This window comes from Erythrolamprus reginae, chromosome 9 (genome assembly GCF_031021105.1).
Source record: "Erythrolamprus reginae isolate rEryReg1 chromosome 9, rEryReg1.hap1, whole genome shotgun sequence".
NCBI classification, from domain to species: Eukaryota; Metazoa; Chordata; class Lepidosauria; order Squamata; family Dipsadidae; genus Erythrolamprus; species Erythrolamprus reginae.
Genome location: NC_091958.1, coordinates 47,616,262 through 47,637,072, shown reverse-complemented (window position 1 = coordinate 47,637,072; position 20,811 = coordinate 47,616,262). Strand labels below are relative to the sequence as shown.

Here is a 20,811-nt window from a genome sequence, read left to right as displayed (position 1 = left end):
AGGACAGAAGGAAAAGGGGGGACGTGATCGAAACATTTAAATATGGTAAACGGTTAAATAAGGTCCAGGAGGGAAGTGTTTTTAATAAGAAAGTGAACACAAGAACAAGGGGACACAATCTGAAGTTAGTTGGGGGAAAGATCAAAAGCAACATGAGAAAATATTATTTTACTGAAAGAGTAGTAGATCCTTGGAACAAACTTCCAGCAGACGTGGTTGGTAAATCCACAGTCACTGAATTTAAACATGCCTGGGATAAACATATATCCATCCTAAGATAAAATACAGAAAATAGTATAAGGGCAGACTAGATGGACCATGAGGTCTTTTCCTGCCGTCAGTCTTCTATGTTTCTATGTTAAAAAGATCTATTTAATTATTATTTATATTATTCGTTTCTAATGAGGTCCCGTCTGTCTTAAGAGCCCTGTCTTCCCAGCCTCCCACTGTCGTTTCCTTTCCATGCAGGCACTCCCGGGGCCGGGCACACGGACAAACTCGGTCGACTCAGGGAACTCTGCGAGCAACACGGCATGTGGCTCCACGTCGAAGGGTACGAGTGTCACCATTAGAAAACTGTTTTATATGACATGCTCAAATCAAGTGGAGGCTGCCAGGCAGACAGCACTGGTTCATGCAGATTGGAAAGGCTATCGGGGCAGCTGTCAAAATGATGCAGAGCGCTGGGCAGGAAAGAGAAAGGAGGGTGGCTCTCCTGACGGTGGCCGTTTATCATAGTGACAGATTGCGGCCAGTTGGGTGTTTGTTCTACTTTGTACGCCGAACACCAAAAGATTCTAAAATGGTCTACTTAGAATGCTTGAGTTAATTGGCAAAAGATATAAATACAGTGGTACCTCATCTTACGAACGCCTCTTCTAACGAACTTTTCAAGATACGAACCCGGTGTTTAAGATTTTTTTGCCTCTTCTTCCGAACTATTTTCACCTTACGAACCCAAGCAGCTGCTGCTGGGATGAAGGGGTTTCTTTTTTTCCCCTTTTTTGAAGAAAGAAAAGGGAGGGGCTGCTTGGAGTAGGAAAGATTTTGCAGAGAACAAGGTGTTTGCAAAGGCACTGAAAGGGTATCTTTTTAAGAAAGAAAAGGGAGGAGGGAGGGGCGGCTTGGAGTAGGAAAGATTTTGCAGAGAACAAGGTGTTTGCAAAGGCACTGAAAGGGTATCTTTTTAAGAAAGAAAAGGGAGGAGGGAGGGGCAGCTTGGGGGAGGAAAAATTTTACAGAGAACAACGTGTTTGCAAAGGCACTGAAACGGTGTCTTTTGAAGAAAGAAAAGGGGGGAGGGAGGGGCAGCTTGGAGGAGTAAAGATTTTGCATGCTTGCAAAGGAACTGAAAGGGTGTCTTTTGAAGAAAGAAAAGGGAGGGGCGCCCCCCTTGCCTTTCTTCCTTCCCACTCACCCTTTAGCCTAGCCTTGCTTCTTCCACCCGCCCCCTTTAGCTGCTCCTCCTTGCCCTCTGTTCACCTCCCTTCTAAAGTTTGGGATTTTCCTGAAGGATTTGCACACATTATTCAATTTACAATTTAATTTAATTCAATTTAATCATTGATTCCTATGGAAAACATTGTTTCATCTTACGAACTTTTCACCTTACGAACCTCCTCCTGGAACCAATTAAGTTCGGATCATGAGGTACCACTGTATCTGATTAGATATGAAACAGAAGTGGAAATCGTAAAAGAGAATATGATAAGTTGGGGGAATAAATTTTGGCTGTACAATTGAATTAGAGAAATTGGGAAAAATTATGGATTAATAATTGGCAGGTGTCAAAATCGTCAGCGTTCAAGGCAAACCAACTAAAAATGTTTTACAGGTGGCATCTACCACCGGAAAGACTTTCGAAAATGTTTCCAAAAGTTTCACCATTATGCTGGAAGTGGCACATTCTATCATCAATGGTGGACCTGTTTACTGGCAAAAAACTACTGGAATAAGATAACAGATTGGCTAAAAGAAATAACAAAGGAAGAATTTGAAAAAAAAAACCAGAATTATACTTATTAGGTATTTTTAATTAAAAAAATGAAAAAAGAAGTAAGATACTTATCCATCCACATACTAACAGCAGCTAGAATAGCATACGCCCAGTATTGGAAAATAGATAAAACACCAGAAGAAAGTATAATAATAAAAAAAAATACTAGACTGTGCAGAGATGGACAGGATGTCAAAAAAATTAGAGGGAAAAGAAGACTCAGATTACTATAAGATATGGGGAAATTTTTACTATTGGCTAAAGAAAAGAACAATGGAGAAAGGATTAAAATTCAAGCAAAGCAACTCGTCAAACTAAAAGAAATATTCAACGACCAAGGAAAATTCTCTGATTGAACACTCAAAAAAGAAGTGGGGAAACTTTTGCTTCCCAAATGTTCTATTTATATTCATTCATTTCATTTCATTTATTTAGATTTGTATGCCGCCCCTCTCCGCAGACTCGGGGCGGCTCACAACAGAATAACAGAAGACAATTTCAGCAAATCTAAATTTCTACTAAAAACATTTTAAAAACCCCATTTTCTAAGCACACATACATACACACATACCATTCATAAATTGTATATGCCCGGGGGAGATGTCTCAGTTCCCCCATGCCTGACGACACAGGTGGGTCTTAAGGAGTTTACGAAAGGCAAGGAGAGTAGGGGCAGTTCTAATCTCCGGGGGGAGTTGGTTCCAGAGGGTCGGGGCCGCCACAGAGAAGGCTCTTCCCCTGGGCCCTGCCAACCGACATTGTTTAGTTGACGGGACCCGGAGAAGGCCCACTCTGTGGGACCTAATCGTGTTTGGGTTTTTTGTATTATTACAGGTGATATTTATTGTACTGTTTCCCTTTTTTGTTGTTTTTTTGTTTTGTTTATTTGTTATTTGTTTTATTTAACTATGTCAAAAAATGAAATAAATAAAAATTTTTTAAAAAATGCTTGAGTTCGGGAGAGAGTCCTCCGGATTCAGTTTTCCTCCCATTGGGATACCCAGCTGTCTTTCGTACCAAAGGCGGGATTAGAACTCCCAGTCTCCTGGCAATTGGTTCAAAAGTTATCCAGCCGGCTTTCAAGCCTAAGGCGGGACTAGAACTCCCAGTCTCCTAGCGATTGGCCCAAAGTCACCCAGCTGGTTTTCAAGCCTAAGGTGGGACTAGAACTCCCAGTCTCCTAGCGATTGGCCCAAAGTCACCCAGCTGGTTTTGACGCCTAAGGTTGGACTAGAACTCCCAGTCTCCTAGCGATTGGTCCAAAGTCACCCAGCTGGTTTTCACGCCTAAGGTTGGACTAGAACTCCCAGTCTCCTAGCGATTGGTCCAAAGTCACCCCGCTGGCTCCCATGCCTAAGACAGAACTAGAACTCCCAATTTCTAGCTTGATGCTTTTACTACTAGGCCAAACTGGCTTATGTATTATAAATTGCACCAGAGTACCTCCGGAACCACCTGCTACTGCACGAATCCCAGCGACCGATAAGGTCCCACAGAGTTGGCCTTCTCCAGGTCCCGTCAACCAAACAATGTCGTTTGGCAGGCCCCAGGGGAAGAGTCTTCGGAGACGGGCGGCATACAAATCTAAATAATAAATAAGAGCCTTCTCTGTGGCAGCCCCGGCCCTCTGGAATCAACTCCCCCCTGAGATTAGAACTGCCCCCACACTCCTTGTCTTTCGTAAATTACTCAAGACCCATCTATACCGCCAGGCATGGGGGAGTTGAGACACCTTTCCCCCAGGCTTTTTTTATATATATATCTATTATTTGGGTATGTATATGTTGTTTGCTTTATAGGGTTTTATGTGCTTTTTAATATTAGATTTGTTTTCCCTGGAATATTGTTTTTATTATTGTTGTGAGCCGCCCCGAGTCTTGGGAGAGGGGCGGCATACAAATCTAATAAATTGAATTGAATTGAAATTGAAATTGCATCTATTTGTTTGTTTGTTTAAAATGCAAAAAAAAATCGAAGGTGGGGATTTATGGTGTGATAGACAACCTGACTATCACACCTTAAGGACTTGGTTGTTTGTTTCAGGGTGAATCTAGCGACGCTGGCTTTGGGTTACGTCTCGTCTTCCATAATGGTACGTAGTGACTGTTGTTCTGGCTTATTTCCTTGTGCTTCTCTTTATGCGAAAGCAATACTCCATGTACTTTCCCAAAAAGCAGAAAAGGTGCTGTTTGTAAATAATTTAATTTCCTTTCACTATTTGCATTGTAAAATGAAAAACAACCCTGTGCTTCTTTGGCTCTTAACATGCCCTGAAGGAAGATAATTTTCAATTGCATTTTATTTATTTTTTTAAAATGTGGCTATCAGCTAGTATTCAATCAACAGATAGCTAGAGGTATAACAAGCAGGAAGAGGGAGATTGTGATGCCCTTATATAGAGCACTGGTGAGACCACATTTGGAATACTGTGTTCAGTTCTGGAGACCTCACCTACAAAAAGAGATTGACAAAATTGAACGGGTCCAAAGACGGGCTACAAGAATGGTGGAAGGTCTTAAGCATAAAACGTATCAGGAAAGACTTAATGAACTCAATCTGTATAGTCTGGAGGACAGAAGGAAAAGGGGGGACATGATCGAAACATTTAAATATGTTAAAGGGTTAAATAAGGTTCAGGAGGGGAAGTGTTTTTAATAGGAAAGTGAACACAAGAACAAGGGGACACAATCTGAAGTTAGTTGGGGAAAAGATCAAAAGCAACGTGAGAAAATATTATTTCACTGAAAGTGTAGTAGATCCTTGGAACAAACTTCCAGCAGACGTGGTTGGTAAATCCACAGGAACTGAATTTAAACATGCTTGGGATAAACATATATCCATTGTAAGATAAAATACAGGAAATAGTATAAGGGCAGACTAGATGGACCATGAGGTCTTTTACTGCCGTCAGTCTTCTATGTTTCTATGTTTCTAACAGATCATATTTTAAGCTTGGCTGGCAGGCGAAACACCGTCTGTTGTCGCCTCTGAACAAATTTTTTCACCTATTGCTCTTTCCTATTTTTATTTTTAATTACCGGCGAGCCATTTCGATCAGTTTTTTATCCTGTCTGGCTTCAGCCACGTCTCATTAAAGAGGCTCCCATCTCTCGTTTTTCAGATGCATTACGGAAAAAATTAAAATAAAACTAACTGGCCCACTGAAAGTTTCGGCAAAGAATTTTTTTATTTTTCTCAGAATACAGTATAAAATACCAACAAAATCAAATTGCTTCACAATAAATCAATTTTAAAATTACAATATACAGATCCAATGTTTTACTTTTGACATCTGGACAAAAAATTGCTGCTCCAGTTTCTTATTTAACATTATGCGCCATTAACTAATACACCTTTTAAGCTGTTCCAAATTTTAATCACCTTATATTGATTAGGCTATCGTCGTTCAAATTTCTCCATATCTAATCCATATCAATTTTCATGTATATTTATTAACCTTTTTTTAATCATATATGCCCATTAAAAAAAAAAATCTATAAATGAAAAAGAAAACCCCAAAACTTACAATATTAAAACCAGGGAGGAAAAAGCCAAGTAAAATCTCACCATATCACCAAATTATCCAAATTACTAAACCACTGAAAGTTTAATAATAAAGAAAAATCTATGACCGCACAGAAAAGGACAAATTAACTATACAATTTAGAGGACCAAAAGATTGAGAATTTATTTATTTGTTTGTTTATTTATTTAGTTGCTTACTTACTTACTTACTTACTTACTTACTTACTTACTTACTTACTTACTTACTTACTTACTTACTTAATTATTTTATTTGACTTCTATGCCACCCAATCCCAAAGGACTCACAACAAGGCTTACATAGAAACATAGAAGACTGACGGCAGAAAAATACCTCATGGTCCATCTAGTCTGCCCTTATACTATTTCCTGTATTTTATCTTACAATGGATATATGTTTATCCCAGGCATGTTTAAATTCAGTTACTGTGGATTTACCAACCACGTCTGCTGGAAGTTTGTTCCAAGGATCTACTACTCTTTCAGTAAAATAATATTTTCTCATGTTGCTTTTGATCTTTCCCCCAACTAACTTCAGATTGTGTTCCCTTGTTCTTGTGTTCACTTTCCTATTAAAAACACTTCCCTCCTGAACCTTATTTAACCCTTTAACATATTTAAATGTTTCGATCATGTCCCCCCTTTTTACTTCTGTCCTCCAGACTATACAGATTGAGTTCATTAAGTCTTTCCTGATACGTTTTATACTTAAGACCTTCCACCATTCTTGTAGCCCATCTTTGGACCCGTTCAATTTTGTCAATATCTTTTTGTAGGTGAGGTCTCCAGAACTGAACACAGTACTCCAAATGTGGTCTCACCAGCGCTCTATATAAGGGGATCACAATCTCCCTCTTCCTGCTTGTTATACCTCTAGCTATGCAGCCAAGCATCCTACTTGCTTTTCCTACCGCCCGACCACAGTGTTCACCCATTTTGAGACTATCCGAAATCACTACCCCTAAATCCTTCTCTTCTGAAGTTTTTGCTAACACAGAACTGCCAATGCAATACTCAGATTGAGGATTCCTTTTCCCCAAGTGCATTATTTTACATTTGGAAACATTAAACTGCAGTTTCCATTGCTTTGACCATTTATCTAGTAAAGCTAAATCATTTACCATATTACAGACCCCTCCAGGAATATCAACCCTATTGCACATTTTAGAGTCATCGGCAAATAGGCAAACCTTCCCTACCAAACCTTCCCTTACAACAATATGAAGATACAAATACAATAAAAAAGAAGTCCAATATGGAAAATCTAACACCCCAGTAAAAAAATCTAAAACCCCAGTTTAAAAACCCATCACTCAATCAACCCAAGCAACATACATGTGTAATTTGGCCATGGCAGATGTCAATTTCATGACCCCCAGGCCTGCCGGCAAAGCCAGGTCTTCATACCCTTTCGGAAGGCCAGCAGGGTGGGAGCAGTATGGATATTGGGGGGGGGGGAGTTGGTTCCATAGAGCCGGGGCAGCCACAGAGAAGGCCCTCCCCCGCGTACTATGAAGTACGGGAAAATTGGCAATCAATGGATTGAGGATAGAAAACGAAAAAGCAGAAAACGAAACAAGGGCGTAGAATATTGTAAATAGTCTATTGTATTAATATGAAATCGATGTAAATTAAAAAATGTGGAATTGCTTAAAGATTTATTGTGATTTTTAAAGTTTGAAAAATCAATTAATTTTTTTTATAAAAAAAATAACGCTCTGTATTTCCGCTTCCCTAACCCCGCCTTCTTTTTTTAGGCGGCAACCAAATGCGATAGCATGACCCTGACGCTCGGACCTTGGTTGGGTCTTCCAGCCGTGCCCGCAGTGACTCTCTATAGACAGGAGGACCCTTCATTGGTAGGTGGCTAGTCCATAATGCAGCCTGGGGCGGATTCCACGTACCACCGCTACCGATGCGCTTTCCCGCAGAGCTCCGCGCCCCCGGAGCGAGCGCGCCCCCGAATGAGATTTTGCTTCTGCGCGGGCGCAGGGGACGCGTCCTCTCGCAAGTTGTTGCTTCCTGCACGTTCACAGAAGCAAGATCTCTCTCGGGCGCCCACGTGGTCCATTTTTGCTACTGGAACGCCGTCGCCCCCCCCCTCTCCCACATCCAGGTAGGAACTCAGAGGTCCCACAGAGTGGGCCTTCTCCGGGTCCCGTCAACTAAACAATGTCAGTTGGCGGGCCCCAGGGGAAGAGCCTTCTCTGTGGCAGCCCCGGCCCTCTGGAATCAACTCCCCCCTGAGATTAGAATTGCCCCCACCCTCCTTGCCTTTCGTAAACTCCTTAACACCCACCTCTGCTGTTTGGCATGGGGGAACTGAGATATTCTTTCCCCCTAGGCTGCTACAAGTTATGCATGGTATGTTTGTGTGTGTGTTTGTTAGAAAAATGGGGTTCTTTTTTAAATATTTTAAAGTTATTTGGATTTGTTATGAATTGTTGTGTCTTGTTGTGAGCCGCCCCGAGTCTGTGGAGAGGGGCGGCATACAAATCTAAATAATAAATGAATGAATGAATGAATGAATGAATAAATAAATAAATAAACAAACTCAATACTGGATGCAGTGGAGGGTCAGATGGCAGGAAAAGGCAGCTTTGAAGCTCATGACTGACAGCAGTAAATTGTAGGCTTCATCTGAGCATTTCTCTTTTCATTTTCCCCTGTTCCTCTTATTTATTTATTTATTCATTCACTCACTCACTCACTCACTCACTCACTCACTCACTCATTCATTCATTCATTCACATTTATAAGCCGCCCTTCTCCATCAGAATAAGGCTGGCATATAAGATAAAAGGAATACAAAATCCAACAAAATCCCAAACATTAAGAAACATTCATCCATAATACATTCAACTACTGCAACACTCTCTACATGGGGCTACCTTTGAAGAGTGTTCGGAAACTTCAGATCTTGCAGAATGTGGCCACGCGAGCAATCGTGGGCTTCCCTAGATACGTCCACGTCTCGTCAACACTCCGCAGTCTGCATTGGTTGCCAATTAGTTTCCGGTCACAATTCAAAGTGTTGGTAATGACGTATAAAGCCCTACATGGCATCAGACCAGAATACCTACGGGACCGCCTTCTGCCACACGAATCCAAGCGGCCGATTAGGTCCCACAGAGTTGGCCCTCTCCGGGTCCTGTCGACTAAACAATGCCGCCTGGCAGGACCTGGGGTAGAGCCTTCTCTCTGGAATCAACTCCCCCCGGAGATTCGAATTGCCCCCACCTTCCTTGCCTTCCGCAAGTTGTTAAAGACCCATTTATGCCGCCAGGCATGGGTGGACTAATCCTCCCCCCCCCCCCAATCTTTCTGATTCTAGCATTTGAGAATGGTGTGATTATGTAGAATTGAATGTTTTTTTAGTAATAATGGGTTTTTAATAATGCGTGTGTTGCATGGTTTTTTAAATGATGGGTTTTTAACTGTTTTTTAATATTAGATTTCTTTTCCATTGTAACATGTTTTATTCTTGTGAGCCGCCCCGAGTCTTCGGAGAGGGGGCGGCATAAAAATCTAATAAATTATTATTATTATTATTATTATTATTATTATTATTATTATTATTATTATTATTAATCCATTCACTCACTCACTCACTCACTCACTCACTCACTCATTCATTCACATTTATTTATTTATTTATTTATTCATTCATTCATTCTTTCATTCATTCATTCATTCATTCAATTTTTATGCCGCCCTTCTCCTTAGACTCAGGGCAGCTTACAACATGTTAGCAATAGCACTTTTTAATAGAGCCAGCCTATTGCCCCCACAATCCGGGTCCTCATTTTACCCACCTCAGAAGGATGGAAGGCTGAGTCAACCTTGAGCCGGTGATGAGATTTGAACCGCTGACCTTCAGATCTGCAGTCAGCTTCAGTGGCCTGCAGTAGAGCACTCTACTTATAAGGTGTCCTTCTCCAGCGGAATCAGGCCGGCGTACAAAAGAAAAGGAATACAAAAATCTTAAAAATCACAAACATTAAGAACCATCCATCCATAATACATTCAACGTCACTAACATACAATCAGCCGGAGCGGAGTGTAATGTTCAACGAATAATCTATACTGAGCTTTTGGTTTGAGGAATATCAGACCCAACAAGAGTAAGATACATCTGGCGTTTACTTCTTTATTGGATTTCTTGCAGTCGTTAGCAGCGGGCCTGACCTCCAGCCAAGTGGTGGAGAAACTACGTGCTCTGTCGCTCTGGCTCTCCTTGCAATATCTCGGCCACGACGGAATCGTGCAGAGAATTAAACACGCCTCCCAACTGGTAAGTGTTCTGCGCACAGCCCTCGGAGCAAAACCGCTGACTCAAAAATTATTAATTTTATGAATTTTATGTTTCCAAATGTAAAATAATGCACTTGGGGAAAAGGAATCCTCAATCTGAGTATTGTATTGGCAGTTCTGTGTTAGCAAAAACTTCAGAAGAGATGGATTTAGGGGCAGTGATTTCTGACAGTCTCAAAATGGGTGAACAGTGCAGTCAGGCGGTAGGGAAAGCAAGTAGGATGCTTGGCTGCATAGCTACAGGTATAACAAGCAGGAAGAGGGAGATTATGATCCCGCTATATAGAGTGCTGGTGAGACCACATTTGGAATACTGTGTTCAGTTCTGGAGACCTCACCTACAAAAAGATATTGACAAAATTGAACGGGTCCAAAGACGGGCTACAAGAATGGTGGAAGGTCTTAAGCATAAAACATATCAGGAAAGACTTCATGAACTCAATCTGTATAGTCTGGAGGACAGAAGGAAAAGGGGGGACATGATCGAAACATTTAAATATATTAAAGGGTTAAATAAGGTCCAGGAGGGAAGTGTTTTTAATAGGAAAGTGAATACAAGAACAAGGGGGCACAATCTGAAGTTAGTTGGGGGAAAGATCAAAAGCAACGTGAGAAAATATTATTTTACTGAAAGAGTAGTAGATGCTTGGAACAAACTTCCAGCAGACGTGGTAGATAAATCCACAGTCACTGAATTGAAACATGCCTGGGATAAACATATATCCATCCTAAGATAAAATACAAAAAATAGTATAAGGGCAGACTAGATGGACCATGAGGTCTTTTTCTGCCATCAGTCTTCTATGTTTCTATGTTTCTAATTAGCATTCCAATAGATAACAAAGTCCATTTATCATTTAAGCATATGAATTACACTCACCAGAGTCCTGGCAACACGCATAAAGCTGGGAATGATTGCTATTGAGGCAGAAATCATGGTTTTAAAGCTTCATTCAAGCACACTCCCGGTTTCACATCTCTTCCATTGAACAACGTTGAATCTCCACACCTGATTTCCCACAACCCTTTGCCTTTGTTTGTTTGTTTGTTTATTAGATTTGTATGCCGCCCCTCTCCGAAGACTCGGGGCGGCTAACAACAATAAAAAAGACAATGTAAATAAATCTAATATTAAAAATAATCTAAAAAGCCCCAATTTAAAGAACCACTCATACATACAAGCATACCATGTATAAATTCTATAAGCCTAGGGGGAAGGGAAAATTTCAATTCCCCCATGCCTGACGACAGAGGTGGGTTTTATACTCCCTGGAAGTGACATCACACCTCAAAGAGGCTAAGGCTGTAAGCTAATACCTTTTACTATGAAACTCCTCTCGCCTTCTCAATAATTTTCTATAGTGAGGGTCAATCCATTGACTTTCCACTCTCATGTCTTCCTCATCCTCTGACTAGGGCCACTCCCCCATTGTCTCATCAGCCCCCTCTAGTGGTTCCTCAGGCTCACTCAGGTCACTTTCTCCCTCATTCCCGCTCTCTGCATCAGCTGGCAACCCCACTGGCCCAACAGGAGTACTCACAACAGTAAGGAGCTCAAATCGGTTTGAGTTTTGCGTCTTCCGTGGGAAATGATTTGATTCCTTCTCAGAACTTGGGAACTTCAGATTTATTTTCACCAAAAAACCCTTGTTCCTTCTCCCCCCCAGCAGTGAGAGAGAAAGCCAAGTGTTAAAAAAAAAACCCAGTGTGTCTCCACCTTGACAACTTGGATATGGGTGGACTTCAACTCCCAGAATTCCACAGCCAAGGTTGAGAAACTGTGCTAAATAGAATAACAAAATTATGCAAAAACATTTTGAGCTTGAAATGTTATTTATTTATTTATTTATTTATTAATTATTTATTTATTGAATTTGTATGCCGCCCCTCTCCGTAGACTCGGGGCTGCTCACAACAGTAATAGAAAAAACAATGTACAATACAAATCTAATAATTAAAACTAAAAAGCCATAATTTAAAAAACATGCACGCAACATACCATACATAAACAATATAGGCCTGGGGAAGTTATCTCAGTTCCCCCATGCCTGACGGCAGAGGTGGGTTTTAAGGAGTTTACGAAAGGCCAGGAGGGTGGGGGCAGTTCTAATCTCAAGGGGGAGCTGGTTCCAGAGGGTCGGGGCCGCCACAGAGAAGGCTCTTCCCCTGGGACCTGCCAAACGACATTGTTTAGTCGACGGGACCCGGAGAAGACCAACTCTGTGGGACCTAATTGGTCGCTGGGATTCGTGCGGGAGAAGGCGGTCCCGGAGATATTCTGGTCCGATGCCATGAAGGCATCGATACGGCAGTTTGAGTTGAATGCATCGCTTAGCATTTTAGATAAACGTACACGACCTAATACTAGGCGCCTCGGTGGTGCAGTGGTCAGAATGCAGTATTGCAGGCTAATTCTGCCAACTGCCAGCAGTTCGATCCTACCGGACTCAAGGTTGACTCAGTCTTCCATCCTTCTGAAGGCGGTAAAATGAGGAGCCAAACTGTTGAGGGCAAGAGGCTGACTCTGTAAACTACTTAGAGAGGGATGTAAAGCATTGTAGCGGTATATAAAAAATTAAGCAATTGATGTATTGGAATTTTTCATTTTGGAGGATTCAGTTATCAACCAAAAGATGGAAAATTGACGATAAGGACTACTGGCTTAAATATAGAGAATGAGATCAGATAGAGAAAATTTAAATAAGAGAGTTAGAAGGGAGATATAAGAAAGAAAAATAAATTAGGAATTCAGGGCATTTAGAAATGTTAGAATTAAGTGGGGGAAAATGAATGATGAGTAAAGATATTAAGTGAGGGGAGGGAGCAATACGGCTTAGAATTAAGAAGCATGAGAGATAATAAATATTTTGGAAAGTTAAACTATAATGGTTAATTTGGGGGGGGGGGGGTGTAATGAAAATTAATTGGTGGTAGACCCAAGAGACAAAACTAGATTTGGAAGAGGCAGCATTAGATTAATAACGTATACCCAGAGTAAAGAGTTATATATATGTAGAAATGATATAAAAATAATGATTTTAGACATTGATTTTTGACAGGTTGAATAAAAATGTATAAACATGTATGTTATTGACAAATTTTAAGGTATGTGTATTGGTATATGAATGGAAATTGTGGAGAAATTGTTTTAAAAAAATACAAAAAAATAAAGTGGCATTTAAGTCTATCGCTATTGCTACTCATTTATCCTTGGAATGGTTTCCCTAATTTTATTTATTTGGTTTTTTTAAAGAGTCAACGGCTATTGGAGAACTTGAAGAACCAAGAATTTATTCGAACCTCAGTAGGTTTCCATTTTCAACCTTTTCTGTTCCAAAAATTCTCTCCCACCCTCCACAAAATAACCCAGTTTGGCGAATGATTGATTTAAATGTCCTCTCAAGACTTCGTTCTTTTTTCTTTCCCAAAAATTTTGTTTTCAAGGTTGAAGACGAATTTAGCTCTCCGGTGGTCGTGTTCAAGTTTTCCCAAGAAAAGTCGCATCTAGGTGAGGACTGCAGAAGGAAACCCCCTTGTGAGCCATGGACCTTTATTTTGTTGAAAAATACCGTGTTTCCCCGAAAGTAAGACAGTGTCTTACTTTCTTTTTACCCCCAAAAGCCCCACTACGTCTTACTTTCGGGGTATGTCTTACATTGGAAAAAAATTGAAAGGGTCGCGTTCCCGAAGGCATCTCCCCAGAGTCCAGAAGGACAGCCGCGGGACAGGAGCCTCGTGAGCCCTTTTCCAAGTTCAACCTCAGGGCTCCAAGCGGCGTGCACGCGTGGAGCCACAGACGCGTGTCGGGGAAGCGTGTGTCTGGAGGGGAGGAGCCGCTCTGCGCAGTTGGGCAGCCCCACCTGCCTGCCGGAAAGGAGGCGGGCGAAGGAGGGCGCAGCTCCGGCCGCTCGCCTCGGAGCTGGTCGGCTTCGTTGGCCGCTTGCAGCCGAGCCTCGGCAGGACTCGGTTGCTGGGACGAGCGCCTTCGCTGAAAGCCGCCGCCCTCTCGGCTCGCTTCGGACCAGTGCCGTCCTTCGCTTTGCCAAGCCGGGGAAGAGGCGGTGGCGCCACGGCGAGGCAAAGGCGAGGGGCGCGCGGGGAGCTTGGAAGCGACATCATCGGGCTCCCCCCCCCGGCAATACCCCCGTGTTTCCCCGAAAGTAAGACATATGTCTTACTTTCGGGGTACGGCTTATATTAGCTGACCCCCCTGAAACCCCCGATACGTCTTACAATCGGGGGTGTCTTACTATCGGGGAAACAGGGTAGTACCAAATCAATCACTTTATTGATAATCTGGTTTCATGGATACTGCTGCTTTTAGCATCAGCAAGTGAGAAAAACAGATCCTTTTGATCTTGCTAACTTTAGCTTGTAGCTTTGTAATAACCCACAATTAGACTAGACTAGAACACAACAGAGCAGAATTCTTTATTGGCTGTGTGTTTGGATGGTCCCACAGATTCGGCCTTCTCCGGGTCCCGTCAACTAAATAATGTTGGTTGGCGGGCCCCAGGGGAAGAGCCTTCTCTGTGGCGGCCCCGACTCTCTGGAACCAGCTCCCCCCCATAGATTAGAACTGCCCCTACCCTCCTTGCCTTTCGTAAACTTCTCAAAACCCACCTTTGTCGTCAGGCATGGGGGAATTGAGATATCTCCCCCGGGCCTATATCATTTATGTATGGTATGTTTGTAGGTATGTCTGTTTAAAAATGGGTTTTTTTAAACTATTTTAAATTTTAAATTGTATATTATTAGATTTGTTATGAATTGTTTTATTGTGTTGTGAGCCGCCCCGAGTCCACGGAAAGGGGCGGCATACAAATGTGATAGATAGATAGATAGATAGATAGATAGATAGATAGATAGATAGATAGATAGATAGATAGATAGATAGATAGATAGATAGATAGATAGATAGATAGATAGATAGATAGATAGACAGACAGACAGATAAATAAAATAAAATAAAATAAAATAAAATAAAATAAATGCACAAGGAATTTTTCTTAGGTACATATGCACCTAATATTTAATGGAAACCCAAGAACAAGGGGGCATAATTTGAGGTTAGTTGGAGGAAAGATAAGAAGCAACGTGAGAAAATATTATTTTACTGAAAGAGTAGTAGATGCTTGGAACAACCTTCCAGCAGACGTGGTTGTTAAATCCCCAGTAACTGAATTTAAACATGCCTGGGATAAACATAGATCCATCCTAAGATAAAATACAGGAAATATTATAACGGGAGACTAGATGGACCATGAGGTCTTTTTTCTGCCGTCAGTCTTCTATGTTTCTATGCTCTCAGTGTACATAAAAGAAAAGATAAATTCATCAAGAATCATAAGGTGCAACACTTAAGGATAATCCAGGTACAAATAAGCAATCAAATCATATTATGAACCAGTTGATATAAATCGTAAGGATACAAGCAACAGAGTTACAGTCATACAGTCATTAGTGGGAAGAGATGAGTGATGGGAACAATGGAAAGATTAATAGTAGTGCAGACTTAGTACTGTAAATAGTTTGACAGTGTTGAGGGAGTTATTTGTTTAGCAGAGTGATGGCGTTCGGGGGGAAAACTGTTCTTGTGTCTAGTTGTTTTGGTGTGCAGTGCTCTATAGCGTCGTTTTGAGGGTAGGACTTGAAACAATTTATGTCCAGGATGCGAGGGGTCAGTAAATAATTTCACAACTCTGTTTTTGACTTGTGCAGTATATAGGTCCTCAATGGAAGGCATGTTAGAGATCATAAAAAGGATATTTAAGATGCTGTATTCTTTTACATTTGTTAAAGGCAAATAATGGAATTACTATCTATGCCATTGCTTTTGAAAAAATTCTATAAATGACAGGCTTCTGTCTGACATGATGGCATTTTAAATTCTATTTTTAAATTTACCTATTCTGATTTTATGTATGGTGGGACTGGTCTTTGGGTGTCACACGACTTTCGTTGCCAATAACAATTCGTTGTTTTGACAAAGACAATAAATTTATTATTATTATTATTATTATTATTATTATTATTATTATTATCCATTATTCACATGAGCAAATTGTGTCAGATATCTGCAGGATAATCAGGGCTCTGTATGCTTTTAAAATCCCATATTATTTGCTTGATTGATTGATTCAATTTATAGGCTGCCTGCCTGTCACATAGATTATTAGAATACTGTATTATTTTATTTTATTTTATTTTATTTTATTTTTATTTTTTTTTTCAATTAATTTTTTTAGTTTTCATAAAATAGACAATACTGACAAACATAACATTAAACATAAAAATGGGGTTGTATCTTCCCCGCTTATTCAAAAAGTAAAAATTTCAATACAGAAAAAATAATACTTATAAAAAATACTTAAAGTCAACTTATTAATATAAATGAAAAGAAGAAATTTGTTTGACTTTTTATAATAGGTCTTAATACATAAACTAATTCTAACATAATTCTAAAGTCTTATCCCTACTAATTCTAATATAACACTTAAATCATATCTCTACTAATACAATTCTCTTATTTGTTTATTTGTTTGTCTTAGTTTTTTATTCATTTCTTCTTATTTATCCATATATACACTTTGTTCCATATCTCATAGAATTCTGTTTCTTCTTGATCTTTTAAGCGTCTTGTCATCATATCCATTTCAGCGCAATCTAATATTTTTTTAACAACTTCTTCTTTGTATTATTTTAAAGAGCAGCATATCAATATTTTGAAATCTGTAAAGTAAGAATTAAACCTTGTCATCTCAACTTGCATAAAAAAATAACTGAAAAAACTCTAGTTGTTGAGGAGGGAAATTTTTAAATGGTGAGAGGACATTTTGCTCATACCATGTTCATTTCTTCCTGCTAAATCAATTTCTCTCCTCTTTCTTTTTTGGAGTTCAGATCAGATGTTATACGCCGCGCAATTGTCTGCGGTCCCTGGGAATGAGAGAGACATTTTGGATACTTTTAACCAGTGGGTAAGTTTGGTTGTTTCTTAACAGCATATGTCAACTTTCAAAGCATGCTCTCAAGTTGCCATAGGTCCGAGGTAGGAAAGTTGGCTCTTCTATTACTTGTGGACTTCAACTCCCAGAAATCCTCACTAGCATGATTGGCTGAGGAATTCTGGGAGTTGAAGTCCACAAGTCACAGAAGAGCCAACTTTGCCTACCCATGCCATAGGCAATCACCTCGCGCCTTGACCAGTGCAATGATAGAAGATAGAATTCTTTATTGGCCAAGTGTGGTTGGACACACAAGGAATTTGTCTTTGGTGCAGATGCTCTCAGTGTACATAAAAGAAAAAGATACATTGGTCAAGAACATGTGGTATAACACTTAATGATTGTCATAGGGGTCAAATAAGCAATGAAGAAACAATCAATATTAATAAAAATCTTAAGGATACAAGTAACAAGTTACAGTCCTACAGTCTTAAATGGGAGGAAATGGGTGATAGAAATGATGAGAAAAAACTAGTAGTAATAGTAGTGCAGATTTAGTAAGTAGTTTGATAGAGTGCTGGTGAGATTCCACATTTGGAGTACTGTGTTCAGTTCTGGAGACCTCACCTACAAAAAGATACTGACAAAATTGAACGGGTCCAAAGACGGGCTACAAGAATGGTGGAAGGTCTTAAGCATAAAACGTATCAGGAAAGACTTCATGGACTCAATCTGTATAGTCTGGAGGACAGAAGGAAAAGGGGGGACATGATCGAAACATTTAAATATGTCAAAGGGTTAAATAAGGTCCAGGAGGGAAGTGTTTTTAATAGGAAAGTGAACACAAGAACAAGGGGACACAATCTGAAGTTAGTTGGGGGAAAGATCAGAAGCCACATGAGAAAATATTATTTTACTGAAAGTAGTAGATGCTTGGAACAAACTTCCTACTACTCTTTCAGTAAAATAATATTTCTCATGTTGCTTTTGATCTTTCCCCCAACTAACTTCAGATTGTGTCCCCTTGTTCTTGATCGATTACTTTCCTTAATCTGGGCTTGCTTGCTTGCTTTTTTACCCCCAAGCTTGGAGAACAGTTGGCTCAGTTGGTCCCTGCCAGCGGGGTGGATCTGGTAGATCTGGAGGACGAAGGAACCTGTGTGCGTTTCAGCCCCTTAATGACTTCTGCAGGTAAGGTATCCAATGGGCATATATTTTTTTAATTTTTTTCTCCACAGTTTCCATATACACATCAATGCATATACCTTAAGACATATCAATAACATATATAATTATATATTTTTATGCAATCGATTATGAATCGCTAACCTATTTTGGCACTTATTTTATGCTATTGTTTAATCAGTTGGCTTTTCTTCATTTCTTTGTATCCCCCTCCCTCTCTCATCTCTGTCTCCTCCTCCTACCTTCTTTCTCCTTCCCTCCCCCTTCCTACTTCCCTCCACTCCTTTTCTTCCCTTAGTATTAATTATTACAAAAATTAATTAGCGATAAATTACTAATAGATTGAACAGATTATTCTTTTGTATTGTTTGTATTGCTTGTCCAACACACTAATTTATAGTATTGATAGTATTGATAGGACTAACAAGATCAAATGTTAATATAACTACAGGACGAACGGGATTGATTACAGAAACACAGATTACAATATATAAACTGAACATAGACTTAATCCTGTCTAGACATAGAAGCATAGGATTGATAGGATTGACTATAAAATTATAGATTACAATATTATTATTATTATTATTATTATTATTATTATTATTATTATTATTTATTAGATTTGTATGCCGCCCCTCTCCACAGGCTCGGGGCGGCTCACAGCAGTGACAAAAACAATATACATTGACAAATCTAATAATTCAAAATTTAAAAAATCATTTAAAAATCTAAAAGCAAAGAACCCCAATATAAAAAACATACATACAGTCATGCACTAAAACTACATAGGCAGGGGGAGATGTCTCAGTTCCCCCACGCTTGACAACAGAGATAGGTTTTAAGGAGTTTACGAAAGGCAAGGAGGGTAGGGGCAGTTCTAATCTCTGGAGGGAGCTGATTCCAGAGGGTTGGGGCCACCACAGAGAAGGCTCTTCCCCTGGGTCCCACCAGATGACATTGTTTAGTCGATGGGACCCGGAGAAGGCCAACTCTGTGGGACCTGACCGGTCGCTGGGATTCGTGCAGCAGAAGGCGGTCCTGGAGATATTCTGGTCCGATGCCATGAAGGGCTTTATAGGTCATAACCAACACTTTGAATTGTGACCGGAAACTGATCGGCAAGCAATGTTGGAGTAACATGGGCAAATTGAACATAGATGTAACATTGTTTATATATATTTTCCCTCTTGAATCCATTTCCTATATTTTTCCCACCTATCCGTCTTTTCAGTTTTGGGAACCGAAGTTCAAGATGTGGATCAGTTGATGGACTGCCTAAAAATGAAGGTCCCGGTTCTCAACTGCACTTTACAGCTGAGAGAGGAATTCGAACAGGAAGTGAAAAGAACCGTCGGCTTGTCCTACGTGGAAGACTTTACCTGGCCTGGCCTTGGGGTAGTCAGGTATGTGCATTCTCTCCCAACAGAGCAAGCCACTAGTAGGAACTAGTAGGAACGAAAGTAAACCAGTGTTCACTTTTGACTTGGTTTTGAAAGGTACAAGGGCCAAAACGAAGAGACACCCGAAAAAGACTCGGAGAAGATAAACAGCAGCCTTCTGAAGAAGCTCAACGAACTGGAATCAGACCTGTTATTTTCTTCAGGTAATTGGCTATCTATGAAATGGGTGTATTTGCGTGTTGTATTCTGCATTAAGTCAGTTTGGTCTAGATACCAGGCATTCCAGTTCACCCTTAGGCATGGAAGCCATCTGGGTGACCTTGGGCCAGTCACCAGGAGACTGGGAGTTCTAGTCCTGCCTAAAAAGATGGTAGGCAGGTAGGTAGGTAGGTAGGTAGGAAGGAAGGAAAGGAAGGAAGGAAGGAAGATAGAAAAAGAAAGGAGGGAGGGAAAGTGTTCGGCCGGAGTGTTTCAACCGCCCGTAATTACAGGGTAATTAGTCCAAGAAGACACATACCACACGATAAAAGGAAAACCCAAAAGTTTTTATAAACAGAAAAACAGAAACAGCTCCCTTTTTAAATGTCAAAGGGATTTTCTGGTACACACAAGGCACAGGTTAAATGCAATCCAAATTCTCACCCAATAACTGGGAAATTGAGTCCAATTCTAAAGTCCAGAGAGTCCCCCCACAATCTTGAACAGCACAAAAACCATGATCTTGACGAAACAATGAATCAGATAAACTGCCATGAGGCTAAAACACCAAGCTGCACTTTTATTTGTAGTACTAATTACAGCAGCCCCACCCAACCACAGGTGGCCTCATTTTCTCTTATAATAATTCTTCAGTTGTTGTCTCCTATGCATCACTCTACGCGTGCGTGGATGTGTCATTAATTCTTGTTCAGAATCCAGGGATGATACAGCTGATTGATCTCCTCCTGGGCTGTCTGCCAAATTCCCCTCTTCCCTGTCACTCATGCTTCCTTGGTCCGAGGAGGCTTCGTCAGCAGATTCCATCGGGAGTAAAACAGGCCTGTGGCATGTGGATGTTTCCCCCACATCCATCTGCACATTCCCTGGGGCAGGAGCTGGGCCAGAGCTAACCACAACAGAAAGGAGAAAGAAAGGAAAGAGAAAGAAAGAAAGAAAGGAAAGAGAAAGAAAGAAAGGAAAGAGAAAGAGAGAAAGAAAGAAAGGAAAGAGAAAGAAAGAAAGGAAAGAGAAAGAAAGAAAGGAAAGAGAAAGAAAGAAAGGAAAGAGAAAGAAAGAAAGAAAAAAGAAAGAAAGAAAGGAAAGAGAAAGAAAGAAAGAAAAAAAGGAAAGAGAAAGAAAGAAAGGAAAGAGAAAGAAAGAAAAGAGAAAGAAAGAAAGGAAAGAGAAAGAAAGAAAGGAAAGAGAAAGAAAGAAAGGAAAGAGA

General features: G+C 40.4%; 1 protein-coding gene across 1 annotated transcript in view; it reads left to right on the top strand.

Moving 5' to 3' along the window:
* The window catches only part of PDXDC1 (pyridoxal dependent decarboxylase domain containing 1), a 64,574-nt gene that overhangs the window by 32,227 nt on the left and 11,536 nt on the right, over positions 1 to 20,811 (top strand). The window contains exons 9-18 of the mRNA XM_070761124.1: positions 469 to 553; positions 4,040 to 4,088; positions 7,297 to 7,398; positions 9,708 to 9,833; positions 13,107 to 13,157; positions 13,298 to 13,361; positions 16,757 to 16,833; positions 17,886 to 17,991; positions 19,220 to 19,391; positions 19,485 to 19,591. Of these exons, the coding sequence (XP_070617225.1) occupies positions 469 to 553; positions 4,040 to 4,088; positions 7,297 to 7,398; positions 9,708 to 9,833; positions 13,107 to 13,157; positions 13,298 to 13,361; positions 16,757 to 16,833; positions 17,886 to 17,991; positions 19,220 to 19,391; positions 19,485 to 19,591 (939 nt within the window). The remainder of the gene's footprint in view (positions 1 to 468; positions 554 to 4,039; positions 4,089 to 7,296; positions 7,399 to 9,707; positions 9,834 to 13,106; positions 13,158 to 13,297; positions 13,362 to 16,756; positions 16,834 to 17,885; positions 17,992 to 19,219; positions 19,392 to 19,484; positions 19,592 to 20,811) is intronic.